This window comes from Oncorhynchus nerka, linkage group LG22, assembly GCF_034236695.1.
Source record: "Oncorhynchus nerka isolate Pitt River linkage group LG22, Oner_Uvic_2.0, whole genome shotgun sequence".
In the NCBI taxonomy this organism is placed as follows: domain Eukaryota; kingdom Metazoa; phylum Chordata; class Actinopteri; order Salmoniformes; family Salmonidae; genus Oncorhynchus; species Oncorhynchus nerka.
In genome coordinates, this window is record NC_088417.1 from 92,394,794 (window position 1) to 92,413,496 (window position 18,703).

The window sequence follows — 18,703 nt, forward strand, 5'->3', positions numbered from 1 at the left end:
GCTTCAATGAGCAGTGCAGAGCTGTTGTCAAGGAAGTGAGTTTGTGTTTTCTACAGGATGTACCGCCCCCACCTTCCGTCAACCAATCAGGTCAATGCAGAGCTATACAGAGCCCTCCACATTGTTATAACATTTGGGAGGAGCATAGCGATGCGGTACAGGGCTGGATTTGCCCTCTGGAGGCTCCGCAATTGCGTCCCACCCTCCATATGGAGCCTCCGACCACATTTTCAGATCAAGCATAAATTGTCTTTTAGTCTAGGCCTCCACAATGGATTAGTTCACTGAGATGGGCGAATATATATATATATATATATATATATATATATAGTTTACCCCAATTAGTGAGATGGGCGAATATATATATATATATATATATATATATATATATATATATATAGTTTACCCCAATTAGTCCGACCAGTCTACTAATTGGGGTAAATTCCAAGCATAAGATATTCACATTTACAACAGCAGCCAGTTTCTTTCTGCCGCCAGTGAATTGATTTTCCTAACACACCTCTCTCTCTCCTCAAGCTGACATTGCTGGGGGCCATTTGCATTCTGCAGGTGTTCCTGTACGACAGCTCTATTCCGTTCCCTGAGGGCCAGGAAGGTTTGTTCAGCTGCTGACACAGACACCTGAATAAATATGTTCCATTGGCCTGGATCCAGGTCCAATCACTGGTCTAAAACACAGAGTAGGTAGAAGTTGCCCCTAACCCCTACCCCACAGATCTAGGATCAGATACTACTTTATTTCTTCTCCTGGTCAAGGTTAGGTTTGGGAGTAGGCTAATCTGATCCTAGATCGGTGGTGTAGGGGGCACCTTCTACTTAGAAAACACCAATTCTTTGTCCCCCCACCCCCACTGCCTCCACCTACCACCTGTGTGTGTGTGTGTGTGTGTGTGTGTCCACCTACCGGTCTGAAACACCACCTCTTTGCCGCCCACCCCTGCAGCCTCCAGGTTGATGAAGGCTCGGACCTGCTTGGCCCAGGGATGCTGAGTGATGAAGCCATGACTCGCCTGGGGTGCAGGGGAGAAGATGTTTATAAAAAAATATTTCACATTCCATATTATGTCATTTAATATCCTTTTACAAGAACAAGCAACCCTTACACAAGAGGAATAGCATTTATGATTCTGGCTGAAAATGTATGTTCACTCGAAATGTGATTGTGTAAACTTAGTTGACCTCCTAACATCCTGTCCAGTGTTCACTAGTGTCCCCCAGTGTCCCTCGCTGTCCAGTGTTCACTAGTGTCCCCCAGTGTCTCTCTCTGTCCAATGTTCCCTAGTGTCCCCCAGTGTCCCTCTCTGTCCAGCATTCACTAGTGTCCCTCTGTCCAGCATTCACTAGTGTCCCTCTCTGTCCAGTGTTCACTAGTGTCCTTCTCTGTCCAGTGTTCACTAGTGTCCCTCTCTGTCCAGTGTTCACTAGTGTCCCTCTCTGTCCAATGTTCACTAGTGTCCCCCAGTGTCTCTCTCTGTCCAGTGTTCACTACTGTCCCCCAGTGTCCCTCTGTCCAGTGTTCACTAGTGTCCCTCTCTGTCCAGTGTTCACTAGTGTCCCTCTCTGTCCAGTGTTCACTAGTGTCCCCCAGTGTCCCTGTCGTGTTCACTAGTGTCCCTCTCTGTCCAGTGTGCACTACTGTCCCACAGTGTCTCTCTGTCCAGTGTTCACTACTGTCCCACAGTGTCTCTCTCTGTCCAGTGTTCACTACTGTCCCACAGTGTCTCTCTCTGTCCAGTGTTCACTACTGTCCCACAGTGTCTCTCTCTGTCCAGTGTTCACTATTGTCCCACAGTGTCTCTCTCTGTCCAGTGTTCACTACTGTCCCACAGTGTCTCTGTCCAGTGTTCACTATTGTCCCACAGTGTCCCGCTCTGTCCAGTGTTCACTATTGTCCCACAGTGTCTCTCTCTGTCCAATGTTCACTAGTGTCCCTCTCTGTACAGTGTGCACTACTGTCCCACAGTGTCTATCTGTCCAGTGTTCACTACTGTCCCACAGTGTCTCTCTCTGTCCAGTGTTCACTACTGTCCCACAGTGTCTCTCTCTGTCCAGTGTTCACTAGTGTCCCTCTCTGTCCAGTGTTCACTAGTGTCCCCCAGTGTCCCTGTCGTGTTCACTAATGTCCCTCTCTGTCCAGTGTGCACTACTGTCCCACAGTGTCTCTCTGTCCAGTGTTCACAACTGTCCCACAGTGTCTCTCTCTGTCCAGTGTTCACTACTGTCCCACAGTGTCTCTCTCTGTCCAGTGTTCACTATTGTCCCAGTGTCTCTCTCTGTCGTGTTCACTACTGTCCCACAGTGTCTCTGTCCAGTGTTCACTATTGTCCGACAGTGTCCCGCTCTGTCCAGTGTTCACTATTGTCCCACAGTGTCTCTCTCTGTCCAATGTTCACTAGTGTCCCGCTCTGTCCAGTGTTCACTACTGTCCCACAGTGTCTCTCTCTGTCCAGTGTTCACTACTGTCCCAGTGTCTCTCTCTGTCCAGTGTTCACTACTGTCCCACAGTGTCTCTCTCTGTCCAGTGTTCACTACTGTCCCACAGTGTCTCTCTCTGTCCAGTGTTCACTACTGTCCCACAGTGTCTCTGTCCAGTGTTCACTACTGTCCCACAGTGTCTCTCTCTGTCCAGTGTTCACTACTGTCCCACAGTGTCTCTCTCTGTCCAGTGTTCACTATTGTCCCACAGTGTCTCTCTCTGTCCAGTGTTCACTACTGTCCCACAGTGTCTCTGTCCAGTGTTCACTACTGTCCCACAGTGTCCCGCTCTGTCCAGTGTTCACTATTGTCCCACAGTGTCTCTCTCTGTCCAATGTTCACTAGTGTCCCTCTCTGTACAGTGTGCACTACTGTCCCACAGTGTCTATCTGTCCAGTGTTCACTACTGTCCCACAGTGTCTCTCTCTGTCCAGTGTTCACTACTGTCCCACAGTGTCTCTCTCTGTCCAGTGTTCACTACTGTCCCTCTCTGTCCAGTGTTCACTAGTGTCCCTCTCTGTCCAGTGTTCACTAGTGTCCCCCAGTGTCCCTGTCGTGTTCACTAATGTCCCTCTCTGTCCAGTGTGCACTACTGTCCCACAGTGTCTCTCTGTCCAGTGTTCACTACTGTCCCACAGTGTCTCTCTCTGTCCAGTGTTCACTACTGTCCCACAGTGTCTCTCTCTGTCCAGTGTTCACTATTGTCCCACAGTGTCTCTCTCTGTCGTGTTCACTATTGTCCCACAGTGTCTCTCTCTGTCCAATGTTCACTAGTGTCCCTCTCTGTCCAATGTTCACTACTGTCCCACAGTGTCTCTCTCTGTCCAGTGTTCACTACTGTCCCAGTGTCTCTCTCTGTCCAGTGTTCACTACTGTCCCACAGTGTCTCTCTCTGTCCAGTGTTCACTACTGTCCCACAGTGTCTCTCTCTGTCCAGTGTTCACTACTGTCCCACAGTGTCTCTCTCTGTCCAGTGTTCACTACTGTCCCACAGTGTCTCTGTCCAGTGTTCACTACTGTCCCACAGTGTCCCTTCTCTGTCCAGTGTTCACTATTGTCCCAGTGTCACTCTCTGTCCAGTGTTCACTAGTGTCCCTCTCTGTCCAGTGTTCACTGCTGTCCCACAGTGTCTCTCTCTGTCCAGTGTTCACTACTGTCCCACAGTGTCTCTCTCTGTCCAGTGTTCACTATTGTCCCACAGTGTCTCTCTCTGTCCAGTGTTCACTACTGTCCCACAGTGTCCCTTTCTGTCCAGTGTTCACTATTGTCCCACAGTGTCTCTCTCTGTCCAGTGTTCACTAGTGTCCCTCTCTATCCAGTGTTCACTAGTGTCCCTCTCTGTCCAGTGTTCACTACTGTCCCACAGGGTCTCTCTCACCTGCAGCACATTCTCCTCAGCGCCATTGAAGAGGAACACCACCCCGTGTCGTAGAGGTGTGGAGAGGTTGGCCAGGGAGTGGAGCACCTCCAGCATCACCGCACAGCTCACTGCATCATCACTTGCACCTGTCCCACACACAGGTTACATGGGGTCAGATACTGAGGAAGGCTGGCACAGTAACACTCTGTGTGTGTGATCTCAAAACTAAATGGGTGTGTCTCTGAATATTGGCGAGCGAGATTAGTATGTGTGTGTGTGACAATTAATGCCCTGCTGAAATTCCTGCCTGGAAGGCTGATTGCATAATCACACAGTGGGAGCAACAGTAATCACTTACTACCTAACCATCAGACAAGCAACACAATGATAGCAACAGTACCCTAACCATCAGACAAGCAACACAATGTGATCAACAGTACCCTAACCATCAGACAAGCTACACAATGTGATCAACAGTTCCCTAACCATCAGACAAGCAACACAATGTGATCAACAGTACCCTAACCATCAGACAAGCTACACAATGATAGCAACAGTACCCTAACCATCAGACAAGCAACACAATGTGATCAACAGTACCCTAACCATCAGACAAGCAACACAATGTGATCAACAGTACCCTAACCATCAGACAAGCTACACAATGTGATCAACAGTACCCTAAACATCAGACAAGCAACACAATGTGATCGACAGTACCCTAACCATCAGACAAGCTACACAATGTGATCTACAGTTCCCTAACCATCAGACAAGCAACACAATGTGATCTACAGTTCCCTAACCATCAGACAAGCAACACAATGTGATCAACAGTTCCCTGACCATCAGACAAGCAACACAATGTGATCAACAGTTCCCTAACCATCAGACAAGCAACACAATGTGATCAACAGTTCCCTAACCATCAGACAAGCAACACAATGTGATCAACAGTTCCCTGACCATCAGACAAGCAACACAATGTGATCAACAGTTCCCTAACCATCAGACAAGCAACACAATGTGATCAACAGTGCCCTAACCATCAGACAAGCAACACAATGTGATCTACAGTTCCCTAACCATCAGACAAGCAACACAATGTGATCAACAGTTCCCTAACCATCAGACAAGCTACACAATGTGATCAACAGTTCCCTAACCATCAGACAAGCAACACAATGTGATCAACAGTACCCTAACCATCAGACAAGCAACACAATGTGATCAACAGTTCCCTAACCATCAGACAAGCTACACAATGTGATCAACAGTTCCCTAACCATCAGACAAGCTACACAATGTGATCAACAGTTCCCTAACCACTTTAAGTCTACTTAGGCTTTTAGAACTGTCCATCAGACAATCTACTGCCTCCTTCAGCCCCGTGTCCCTATACTACTGCACTGAGGGTAAAATGCCCCTCTCATGCCAGGCTGGTTCAGCGGTTGGAGCTGTTGACTCAGGAGCACATATTACCCGGCAGGGTGCAGCAGTGCCGGTCTAGTCACTAACTCTCTCTCTGTCTCCTTCTACTGTTCTACTCTAAATCTATCCCCGTCTTAGAACTTAAAAAACACAAAAGGAGGGTGATATTTCACTAGACGCATCAAAAGGATGGAATTCCACTTTCTGCCCCACTAAGCCAGCCCCATTCCACCACTATCAGTAGGAAATCTCTCCACGGTTAACTGTGGCTGTTGTGTTAGCCACTGTCTCATCCTGCAGTGCAATATCCGGTATTCTATTGTTGTTGACTGTCTGGTATGCTATTGTTGTTGACTGTCTGGTATGCTATTGTTGTTGACTGTCTGGTATGCTATTGTTGTTGACTGTCTGGTATGCTATTGTTGTTGACTGTCTGGTATGCTATTGTTGTTGACTGTCTGGTATGCTATTGTTGTTGACTGTCTGGTATGCTATTGTTGTTGACTGTCTGGTATGCTATTGTTGTTGACTGTCTGGTATGCTATTGTTGTTGACTGTCTGGTATGCTATTGTTGTTGACTGTCCGGTATTCTAAACTCAGCAAAAAATAAATAAACGTCCCTTTTTCAGGACTCTGTCTTTCAAAGATAATTCATACAAATCCAAATAACTTCACAGATCTGCATTGTAAAGGGTTTAAACACTGTTTCCCATGCTTGTTCAATGAACCATAAAGAATTCATGAACATGCACCTGTGGAACGGTCGTTAAGACACTAACAGCTTACAGATGGTAGGCAATTAAGGTCACAGTTATGAAAACTTAGGGCGCTAAAGAGGCCTTTCTACTGACTCTGAAAAACACCAAAAGAAAGATGCCCAGGGTCCCTGCACATCTGTGTGAACGTGCCTCAGGCATGCTGCAAGGAGGCATGAGAACTGCAGATGCGGCCAGGGCAATAAATTGCAATGTCCGTACTGTGAGACGCCTAAGACAGCGCTACAGGGAGACGGGATGGACAGCTGATCGTCCTCGCAGTGGCAGACCACGTGTAACAGCACCTGCACAGAATCGGTACATCCAAACATCACATCTGCGGGACAGGTACAGGATGGCAACAACTGCCCGAATCATTTACATTACATTACATTTAAGTCATTTAGCAGACGCTCTTATCCAGAGTGACTTACAAATTGGTGCGTTCACCTTAAGACATCCAGTGGAACAGCCACTTTACAATAGTGCATCTAAATATTTTAAGGGGGTGAGAAGGATTACTTTATCCTATCCTAGGTATTCCTGAAAGAGGTGGGGTTTCAGGTGTCTCCGGAAGGTGGTGATTGACTCCGCTGTCCTGGCGTCGTGAGGGAGTTTGTTCCACCATTGGGGGGCCAGAGCAGCGAACAGTTTTGACTGGGCTGCGCGGGAACTGTACTTCCTCAGTGGTAGGGAGGCGAGCAGGCCAGAGGTGGATGAACGCAGTGCCCTTGTTTGGGTGTAGGGTCTGATCAGAGCCTGGAGGTACTGAGGTGCCGTTCCCCTCACAGCTCCGTAGGCAAGCACCATGGTCTTGTAGCGGATGCGAGCTTCAACTGGAAGCCAGTGGAGAGAGCGGAGGAGCGGGGTGACGTGAGAGAACTTGGGAAGGTTGAACACCAGACGGGCAGCGGCGTTCTGGATGAGTTGTAGGGGTTTAATGGCACAGGCAGGGAGCCCAGCCAACAGCGAGTTGCAGTAATCCAGACGGGAGATGACAAGTGCCTGGATTAGGACCTGCGCTGCTTCCTGTGTGAGGCAGGGTCGTACTCTGCGGATGTTGTAGAGCATGAACCTACAAGAACGGGCCACCGCCTTGATGTTAGTTGAGAACGACAGGGTGTTGTCCAGGATCACGCCAAGGTTCTTAGCGCTCTGGGAGGAGGACACAATGGAGTTGTCAACCGTGATGGCGAGATCATGGAATGGGCAGTCCTTCCCCGGGAGGAAGAGCAGCTCCGTCTTGCCGAGGTTCAGCTTGGGGTGGTGATCCGTCATCCACACTGATATGTCTGCCAGACATGCAGAGATGCGATTCGCCACCTGGTCATCAGAAGGGGGAAAGGAGAACAATTACACCAGGAACGTACAATCCCTCCATCAGTGCTCAGTCCGCAATAGGCTGAGAGAGGCTGAACTGAGGGCTTGTAGGCCTGTTGTAAGGCAGGTCCTCACCAGACATCACCGGCAACAACATTGCCTATGGGCACAAACCCACAATCGCTGGACCAGACAGGACTGGCAAAAAGTGCTCTTCACTGACGAGTCGCGGTTTTGTCTCACATGGGGTGATGGTCGGATTTTATCGTCGAGGGAAAGAGTGTTACACCGAGGCCTGTACTCTGGAGCGGGATTGATTTGGAGGTGGAGGGTCCTTCATGGTCTGGGGTGATGTGTCACAGCATTATCGGACTGAGCTTGTTGTCATTGCAGGCAATCTCAACGCTGTGCGCTACAGGGAAGACATCCTCCTCCCTCATGTGGTACCCTTCCTGCAGGCTCATCCTGACATGACCCTCCAGCATGACAATGCCACCAGCCATACTGCTCGTTCTGTGTGTGATTTCCTGCAAGACAGGAAAGTCAGTGTTCTGCCATGTCCATGAGGAGGAGATGCACTGCAGTACTTAATGCAGCTGGTGGCCACACCAGATACTGACCTTTACTTTGGATTTTGACCCCCCCCCCTTAGTTCAGGGACACATTATTCCATTTATGTTAGTCACATGTCTGTGGAACTTGTTCAGTTTGTCTCAGTTGTTAAATCTTGTTATATTCATACAAATATTTACACGTTAAGTTTTCTGAAAATAAACGCAGTTGACAGTGAGAGGACGTTTCTTTTTTTGCTGAGTTTATATAGGAAAGAAAAACATTGAAGGAGGAAAACCCAAAACAAGAAGTCGAGACCTGCCTAGAGATTTCCTGTCGAGCAGGTTCTCTTTCTTATGAAGGTAGAAACAACACGAGGAGTACTAACCAGGCCAATGTTTTTTACTGAAACACCCAACAACTACAGCAGCTAATCAGGGACTGAGGAGGATGATATTTATTGTAGGTCTAGGAACGCTATCGACTTGGAGCTTAGGCTATACTCAGTATGTGAATATATATACTCAAAAATATGCGATATATAGGCTGCTACAGTATATCTTCAAATGACTCACATTGACACATTGTGTATGTAAGAAGGGGGGGAGCGAAAGGGAGAGAGGGACAGTAAAAAGACAATAAGAGAGAGAGTAAGAGGGAGAGTAAAAGACAGAATAAGAGGGAGAGTAAAATACAGAATAAGAGGGAGAGTAAGACAGAATAAGAGAGTAAAAGACAGAATAAGAGAGTAAAAGACAGGAGAGAATAAGAGGGAGAGTAAAAGACAGAATAAGAGAGTAAAAGACAGAATAAGAGAGTAAAAGACAGAAGAGAGAGAATAAGAGGGAGAGTAAAAGACAGAATAAGAGGGAGAGTAAGAGGGAGAGACAGAAAGAGAATCGTATAATCCAGCCCTGCGTAGTGGACAGGCCGGTCAGGCCGTGCCACAACTAATGTTGTCAAAAAACAGTAGTCTTGTTATCCTCAGAAATGTGTGTGTGTGTGCATGTAGTATGTGTAGTGTGTTATATCGACAGCGTATGTCTATGTGAGTGCGCGGGCTTGTGTGTGTGTGTGTGTCTGTGTCTGTGTGTTACACAGAGCCAACAGGTGACCGTTGCTTCCTCCCTGTTCACACACACTTCCCCATTGGGCCTTGGTTGTTCTCTGTTATCAAGCATCACGTGGGACAATGCATGTGCTAATTCTTTCTTCTGTTTTTTTTTCTCCACAATGTGCATGTTTTGAATTCCTGAATCCAGCTTCCTCTGTCTGAGAGTATGTGGAAGCCAGGGAGGAAGGAAACATGCCAATGCCTGGGTTGTGTTTATTTTCTTGCTCCCCATCCAATGTATTTAACAACCTCTTCTGGTATCAATTTCCTAGTTTAAAAGGTACAGAACTTCATGTCCATACTTTAGAGAACATTAATTTCTCTTCAGGGGTTATGGGGAATGAATTAGTTGGAGAACTGTATGTAGGCTTAATCTGAGATTCAGTCTGAAACTATTCTTCGTTTGCACCATGTTGGACTGTAAGTCGTAGCCTGTTTTGTCCTCTCTGTTTTCAGGGATATAATGGTGTAATTACATTTAATGGAGAGTAAAGGTGTCAGCATGCTTCCATTCAGCTGGCTCATAGCCATAATCCCGTAAAAGACCGTCACTTGAAAAACAAGGGAAAAAAGCGGCAATGGTACTATTTGTCCAATTTGAGACACCATAGCCTCTATACACTTCTTCAAAAGTCAGAATGAATCTAAGATAACTCAAGCAATCTGTCATTAACTTTGACGTTTTTGCCAGAAGAGATATTAGTCACGCAATTTTAATATCTAACTAAGATGTTTGGTGCAGTATTTCGCAATGAAAAAAATGTGCATGAAAATGAGTTATCACCTCGTTGAATGACAGAAAATACTTTATTGAAGAATCCCTACTGTTGACCAATCACCGACTAAGGGGCATAGACTTCAGCTCTGAAATTCGTCTTGCCTCAAGAAGAAACGTTGACTGGCCAAACAGCCAGAAATAAAATCTCACCGAAGTCATAATATATACGCAAACTCTACTGAGCTGTTTAGGCTGGGACGCCTTAGGGGTTATACATATATAGAGAACATGTTTTTTTTTTTTTAAATATGATGATTTTGCGTTCATGTTACTGTATGAACTAATAGGACCTCCCCACCCAACTGTGGTTGAACTACAGTACACCACCACTACTACTGTTGCTTACTGTCTTGACCAAAATAACAAACATCTCTGTCAGAATCAGTCATACACTCGACCATTTGTGCCTTACATAACATGTATTTGAGCTATTCTCTTCAGTAATGTAACTGTAACTAACAACACTACTCACACAGACATGATTGTATCCACTAAATGAAATGTAAGGGAAGCAAACCCAGGCCTGGTCATCGCTAGAGATAGTGATTGTATTCGGCCTGTTGTGTGTGAAAACCATGGTTGTGTTATCATGGTTTTTTTTTTGTGTGTGTGTGTGTGTGTGTGTGTGTGTGTGTGTGTCGGGAGTGGTGAATAATAAACCCTAAGATATAATAAAGACTAATTGGTTGTGTTGTATTGTACCAGGACTGTTGGCCACAGAGTCAAAGTGGCAGTTGGCCAGCATGAGGTGCTGAGCCCCAGCCTTGGGCTCCAGGCGGACAGCGATGTTGCTGACCCGGTCGTAGTAGGAGGTGAACCCTCCCAGGAAGTCGATGCTGAAGGAGCCTGTGGGTCGCTGGACGTCCACAGTGACAGAGTGGGGTCCTGAGGCGCTTTCGGCCTTGATGTGCTCAATCTGCTCTAGCAGGAAGTTAACTGTTAAGATCTCATTCTCCGGGCTGCCCGTGGGACGGGGACCGACGCTGGTGATACGCTCCAGGTGCTTCCTGGCAGAAAGGGAAAGGCATGCAGGGAGTGAGTCAGCAAATCAGGTGAGACATGTTAAGTAAAGGCCTACTACATCTGCAGTTTCTATCAAGTTTCATTTAAATCATTTTGAATAAGTTGTTTTAATAAGTATGAACAGTTTCTAGAGTTGTGCTTTGCTTTCAGCAAGCATAGCTAATAACTTCCAAATGTAGGCTAGGCCTAATATTATCATCCCTTTGACCTGACGTATACTACGTTTTATTGTGTATAATAATATTAGAAAAGTTCAAACATTGCGAGGCATCATGGCAATGTTTTAAAGTGGGATATGACTTCTGTCATCCTGTACTGTTTGCCTAGTCATATCAGTACTGTAAATAGCCTACTGTAGAGCCTGTTTATTCGTTTTCTTAGAGACAAAGCCTTTCCTGTTTCTGTGGTTTGCAAAAATTCTGGCAGCTACAATAAGATCCACACCAATAAGGCTGTAGGTCATTTGACACTCCACAGGGTCTATGTGGTAGTTTACATTGAGGTAGCCTATGTAGACACTCACCCCCACCCCTTCCCCATTCTGCTACCAAATCTGTTTGAGCTGTCATGCCAATGCATATGGTCATTGTCAAGGAGCCAAACAGTTTTGTCACCACAGGAGTTGGCAAACAGATCTGGGACCAGACTACCACTTCCCTTACGCCACTAAAAACAGGAAGAAGTCCCCATAGACTATATGGCTGTGGATAGGTCAACTAGACTGTAACATCCAAATGACTCCAGATGATTCCCTTACCTGTAGCCTATGTCTGACAGGTTTGCCCTCAGATTATGTAGGTGTCACATTATTTGACACTTTCATAAGGCTAATGTACATTGTCCCCACCCCTTCAATTCCCTTCCTCCACTAAAGAGAGGAGGAAGTCTACATGGACTGTATGGGTGTGGCTAGGTCTAGGTAGACTGTAGTGTCCTTAATGACTCCAGGTGGTTTCCATTCCTGTATGTTAGCTTTAGGGTTTCCCTCAGATTATATCACCTACTGTATGTGTCCCATCTAACACATTCATCGGGTTTATGTGTCTACATCTCTCTAACTAGTAGTGTCATAAAGCAGGATTTGATCAAATAAGCATCTAACTGCTCTCTGATTAACTGAAAAGCAGCCTTGTATATGTTTATTACGGGAATATAGGAAATAAAATAAGTAGTTCATTTAGAAAATGGTGTTATGCTACAATTATTCAAATGTAGAGGATAACTGGTCTATTTGTGTCTGATATTTCTTCACTATTGACAACTATTGACAGACAGACTATGTCAGCGCCACAAATTGTCAAGAAACAATGGAGAAGGGTGACTTTATATTTCCCCCGCCACTCCCTCCTATGAACCGACCGTTAGCTACACCTAGCGACACCTGACATGGGTTACCTACAACGAGTACCAGTGGCTTGTAGCGTAGCTAGGTGGAACCAACTCGGAGATAACCTTTCCTCTAGTTGTTTATCTCACACATTGGTGTCGTTAACGCCGTACTGCAAACTGGAAGCGATCGCAATGGAAGAAGTAACGTTAGAATCTCTGATATTAGCCTATACATGCAATTAGTTGAGAATATAGCTATCTACAATTCAATTGACAACAGTATCAAGATTTACCTTGCCCTGATAGCATTGAACTCGCCAGTAGACTTTCCAATGACTAGTTGCTGTAATGATAAATGAACGACTCCCCACAGCACCAGAATAAATACAGTCACCAGTGCCACTCCGACGCCTTCGTGTAGCAGGTACAAGCTCACTTCAGGCTTCTTTTTCACTTCACTACAGCCGTTGATTCCACATTGATCCTGAGAGTCATTCTTATTTTCCGATACATTGTTTTGCGTCCCGTATAAGGATTTTATTCTCCTAATAGTGGTGTCCTTCTCCATCTTTGCCACTGGTACACATATATATGAACGTCCAATACACCAGCAACCGTCGCTTCTGGAACACCGGACAGATCACGAAGAGGGACAAACTTCTCTCACTACAAGCAGAGGGGAAAAGGCGAAGCGAGAGAGATAACTGGGGTCAAAATCTATCTCCAGCAGTAGGCGCTTTTTCGCTCGCCTAACGTGTTTTGTATAGAGTTCAATGAGTGTCGAATATGGTTAACAAAACATTTTATAACTTATTTGCTCGAATATAAGTTCCTAATGATTAGGTTGTTATGAGTGCACTGATATAAGTAGGACACGTTACACCCCGGCTACTTTGAGAAAAACCACTGCGTGCGTTTGTAAATTGCCTCCAGTGTGCTCTGGGTCGTTCTTAAATTCAGAGAGTATATATATACACAAGGCTACCCACAAACCCTAGCGGTCAAACAGGGAAATGGTTCCAATCGTTTTTCCACCATTTCTTTTTTAAGAAACACTTTAAAAAGGGCTGTGTTTTGTGTAGGCTTACCCTGGCGTGATGTTTTGATAACCACCTAAATCTCTCTTGGACAAGGTGAATTTTATCAATATATGTATTTACTCTCAGATTTGAAAATGTAAATCTGCAAGACTACAAATCCCTGCAAGTCATCTCTAGCTGACACCTTTGCTAACAGGTATTGTGTCAATTTAGAACTTGCACAAGACAGTTCACAGAATTGTAAATGTATTTATTTTTTGCCAATTTATTCATTACGAAATTTAGCTAACATTAGATAGTTAATCCAGAGATTCTTACCGATTCGGCAGTCTAGTCCAGATCACCATGAATGGCATTTGTAATTCTTTATGATAGCCACATTAGCAGCTAATTAGCATTTCATGTTGGGGGGTTAAATATAGGTGAATATATAAGTCACCTTGTCCTAGAGAGATTTACACAATTATCAAAACATCACGCCTGGGTAAGCCAACATAAAAAAAACAGCACTTATTTTAAGATTCTAAAATTCACTATGGGAAAAATGAATGATAGAAAAACGATTGGAACCATTTCCTTCTTTGACTCCTAGGTTACTGTGGTACTCTATACACTCGTATCCACCGTGGACCGGTTCGCATATAAAACATTGTCCATTCAGTCTGCAAAGGTGTCGATTTCCTCCTTAACTTGATTTAATAGTGAGTAAAAAAAAAAAAATCTTGCCAATAAATTAATAAATCGAGTTAAGGAGGAATATTGAATTAAGGAGGAAATCGACGGCTTTGCTGCCTAAGTGGAGAATGATTGTTTTATGTGCGAATTGTTCCATGAGGGATATGTGTGTAAAGCCGGCTGCATACTCCCTTCGGACGGTAAAATGAAACGACTCAATATCGCCTTCTGCCGGCCTTTGGGATAGGTTGAAATGTTTAAACTTTCCTACCTAATTTCTTCTTCTTTTTTTATTAAACTTGTTGTGCTCATTGCAATGGATTACTATTTAATTTCACTAATATACAGGAAACTACCAAAATAAAGGAAACACCAATATAACTCGTCTTAATAGGCTGTTGGGCCACCACAAGCCACCAGAACAGCTTCAATGCTCCTTGGCATAGATTCAACAAGTGTCTGGAAAACTATTGGAGGGATCTGACACTATTCTTCCATGAAAAATTCCATAATTGAGTGTTTTGTTGATGGTGGTGGAAAACACTTTCTCAGGCGCTGCTCCAGAATCTCCCATACGCCTTCAATTGGGTGGAGATCTGATGACTGAGACACACACACACACACACACACCCTTTAAACCTGCTATGCTCCTTTGCGACCCTTTTTTCAAAGTCATTGAGATCTCTTCTAGCCATGGTAGCCAAAATAATAGGCAACTGGGCATTTCTATACACGACCTTAAACTTATTTTAATTGCTAAATTAACTCAGGAACCACACCTGTGTGGAAGTACCTGTATTCACTATACTTTGTATCCCTCATTTAGTGTTTCCTTTATTTTGTCAGTTACCTGTAGTGTTCCAGTATGTGAACTGCCTGTGAAGCAGAAGGTAGTGATATTGTGCACCCTACAGACCATTTCTTGATACTGCGTGATCCTCTACGGTACTGATCAAAACAGGCAACAAATGGCAATTATATTATTACACTATTCAGAGAATCATACTGCATTTCCACCACAATACAATAAAACATGTTATCTTATTCACAGGAATTGTCATTGATACTCACTGCTTTAGCACACTCTGCCAACCCAGATGTCTTAGCCGTGTCTAAATCCTGGCTTAGGAAAACCATCAAAAACTCTGAAATTTCCATTGCTAACTATAACGTTTTCCGCCAAGATAGAACTGCCATAGGGGGTGGTGTTGCAATCTACTGCAAAGATAGCCTGCAGAGTTCTGTCTTACTATCCAGATCTGTACCCAAACAATTTGAGCTTCTACTTCTAAAAATTCACCTTTCCAGAAACAAGTCTCTCACTGTTGCCGCTTGCTATAGACCTCCCTCTGCCCCTAGCAGTGCCCTCGATACTATATGTGAACTGATTGCCCCCCATCTATCTTCTGAGCTCGTGCTACTAGGTGATCTAAACTGGGACATGCTTAACACCCCGGACATCCTACAAACTAAGCTTGATGCCCTCAATCTCACACAAATTATCATTGAACCTACCAGGTACAACCCCAAATCAGAAAACACGGGCACCCTCATAGATGTCATCCTAACTAATTCGCCCTCCAAATACACCTCTGATGTTTTCAATCAAGATCTCAGCGATCACCGCCTCATTGCCTGCATCCGTAATGGGTCTGCGACCAAACGACCACCCCTAATCACTGTCAAACGCTTCCAGAAACACTTCTGCGAGCAGGCCTTTCTAATCGACCTGGCCGGGGTATCCTGGAATGACATTGACCTCATCCCGTCAGTAGATGATGCCTGGCTATTCTTTAAAAGTGCCTTCCTCACTATCTTAAATAAGCATGCCCCTCTCAAAAAATTTTGAACTAGGAATAGATATAGTCCTTGGTTCACGCCAGACCTGTCTGCCCTTGCATTAGCATCGAATAGCCCCCGTGATATGCAACTTTTCAGGGAAGTTAGGAACAAATATACACAGGCAGTTAGAAAAGCTAAGGCAAGCTTTTTCAAACAGAAATTTGCATCCTGTAGTACTAACTCAAAAAGGTTCTGGGACACTGTAAAGTCCATGGAGAATAAGAGCACCCCCTCCCAGCTGCCCACTGCTCTGAGGCTAGGAAACATTGTCACCACCGATAAATCCACTATAATTGAGAATTTCTCTACGGCTGGCCATGCTTTCCACATGGCTACCCCACCCCGGTCAACTGCCCGGCACCCTCCACAGCAACCCGCCAAAGCCCCCACCATTTCTCCTTTACCCAAATCCAGATAGCCGATGTTCTGAAAGAGCTGCAAAATCTGGACCCCTACAAATCAGCCGGGCTAGACAATCTGGACTCTCTCGTTCTAAAATTATCTGCCGAAATTGTTGCAACCCCTATTACTAGCCTGTTCAGCCCCTCTTTCGTATGGTCTGAGATTCCCAAAGATTGGAAAGCTGCCGCGGTCATCCCCCTCTTCAAAGGGGGTGACACTCTAGACCCAAACTGCTACAGACCTATATCTATCCTACCCTGTCTTTCTAAGGTCTTCGAAAGCCAAGTTAACAAACAGATTACTGACCATTTCGAATCCCACCATACCTTCTCCGCTATGCAATCTGGTTTCAGAGCTGGTCATGGGTGCACCTCAGCCACGCTCAAGGTTCTAAACGACATCATAACCGCCATCGATAAGAGACATTACTGTGCAGCCGTATTCATCGACCTGGCCAAGGCTTTTGACTCTGTCAATCACAACATTCTTATTGGCAGACTCGACAGCCTTGGTTTCTCAAATGATTACCCTGCCTGGTTTACCAACTACTTCTCTGATAGAGTTCAGTGTGTCAAATCGGAGGGCCTGTTGTCTGGACCTCTGACAATCTCTATGGGTGTGCCACAGGGTTCAATTCTCGGGCCGACTCTCTTTTCTGTATACATCAATGATGTTGCTCTTGCTGCTGGTGATTCTCTGATCCACCTCTACACAGACGACACCATTCTGTATACTTCTGGCCCCTCCTTGGACACTGTGTTAACTAGCCTCCAGACGAACTTCAATGCCATACAACTCTCCTTCCGTGGCCTCCAACTGCTCTTAAACGCAAGTAAAACTAAATGCATGATTTTCAATCGATCGCTGCCCACACCTGCTCGCCCGTCCAGCATCACTACTCTGGACGGCTCTGACTTAGAATACGTGGACAACTACAAATACCTGGGTGTCTGGTTAGACTGTAAACTCTCCTTCCAGACTCACATTAAGCATCTCCAATCCAAAATGAAATCTAGAATCGGCTTCCTATATCGCAACAAAGCATCCTTCACTCATGCTGCCAAACATACCCTCGTAAAACTGACCATCCTACCGATCCTCGACTTCGGTGATGTCATCTATAAAATAGCCTCCAACACTCTACTCAACAAACTGGATGCAGTCTATCACAGTGCCATCCGTTTTGTCACCAAAGCCCCATACACTACCCACCATTGCAACCTGTACGCTCTCGTTGGTTGGCCCTCGCTTCATACTCGTCGCCAAACCCACTGGCTACAGGTTAAGTCTCTGCTAGGTAAAGCCCCGCCTTATCTCAGCTCACTGGTCACCATAGCAGCACCCACTCGTAGCACACGCACCAGCAGGTATATCTCACTGGTCACCCCCAAAGCCAATTCCTCCTTTGGTTGTCTTTCCTTCCAGTTCTCTGCTGCCCATGACTGGAATGAATTGCAAAAATCTCTGAAGCTGGAGACTCACATCTCCCTCACTAGCTTTAAGCACAAGCTGTCAGAGCAGTTTACAGATCACTGCATCTGTACTTAGATAGCCTATCTGTAAACAGCCTATCTACCTACCTCAACCCCATACTGGTATTTATTTATTTTGCTCCTTTGCACCCCAGTATCTCTACCTGCACATTCATCTTCTGTACATCTACCATTCAAGTGTTTAATTGCTATATTGTAATTACTTCGCCACCATGGCCTATTTATTTCCTTAATTTACCTCATTTGCACTCACTGTATATAGACTTTTTGTTTTCTTTTGTTCTACTGTATTATTGACTGTATGTTTTATTTATTCCATGTGTAACTCTGTGTTGTTGTATGTGTCGAATTACTACGCTTTATCTTGGCCAGGTCGCAGTTGCAAATGAGAACTTGTTCTCAACTAGCCTACCTGGTTCAATAAAGGTGTTCTCAACTAGCTTACCTGGTTAAATAAAGGTGAAATTAAAATAAATAAAAAGAATGACAAAGCAATGAGGAGACAACAACACATGGAGAAGAAAACCTACTTTGTGTTAAATATGGATCTCTTTTTGTGCTCTCTTTTATTTATAAAGCATATTTTGATAATAATCCAAATAATATTTCGTACTATGAAACGATTATGATATTGACCAATAAAATATAACATTCATTTCCAGAAATACAATATTATCATTGGGCTGACCAGGACATGGTGAGTGTACAGGCTAATGTTCAAGATAGGCTATCAGTTGTGTGTAATGAACGTTAGCCTATTACATAAAGTTATTATTATGAACTGAAGTGAATGTACTCTAAACGAATTATATGAAATATTAGCATCCTTTATATTAGCCTACTTGAATAGGTGTTTATCAAGGTTCCGTTATTAATATGAATAATGAGGTCTCCTGAGTCACAGTCAGACAGAAAGAATTAGCAGACAAAGCTTCACGAGTCCATAATAGTTAGATGTGTTCTGGCTCTAGGGCTGGGAGGGTTAGTAGTTAGAATTGTGTTCTGCAGAGGTTTCACGCTAATTACTCCAGTTCAATGGCTTTAAGCATGAGCGGTTGAACTCGTGACGGTCATAAGAATTATTTTCCTCCC

General features: G+C 44.8%; 1 protein-coding gene across 1 annotated transcript in view; it reads right to left on the reverse strand.

Annotated features, from left to right (window-relative positions):
- LOC115106001 (endoplasmic reticulum metallopeptidase 1) overlaps positions 1–13,086 on the reverse strand; it is a 46,237-nt gene extending 33,151 nt beyond the window's left edge. Inside the window, exons 1-4 of the mRNA XM_065006837.1 lie at positions 12,453–13,086; positions 10,510–10,814; positions 3,875–4,002; positions 926–1,031 (exon numbers count right to left, since the gene is read on the reverse strand). Of these exons, the coding sequence (XP_064862909.1) occupies positions 926–1,031; positions 3,875–4,002; positions 10,510–10,814; positions 12,453–12,727 (814 nt within the window). The 5' untranslated portion in view covers positions 12,728–13,086. The remainder of the gene's footprint in view (positions 1–925; positions 1,032–3,874; positions 4,003–10,509; positions 10,815–12,452) is intronic.
- Between the last annotated feature and the right edge of the window lie 5,617 nt (positions 13,087–18,703).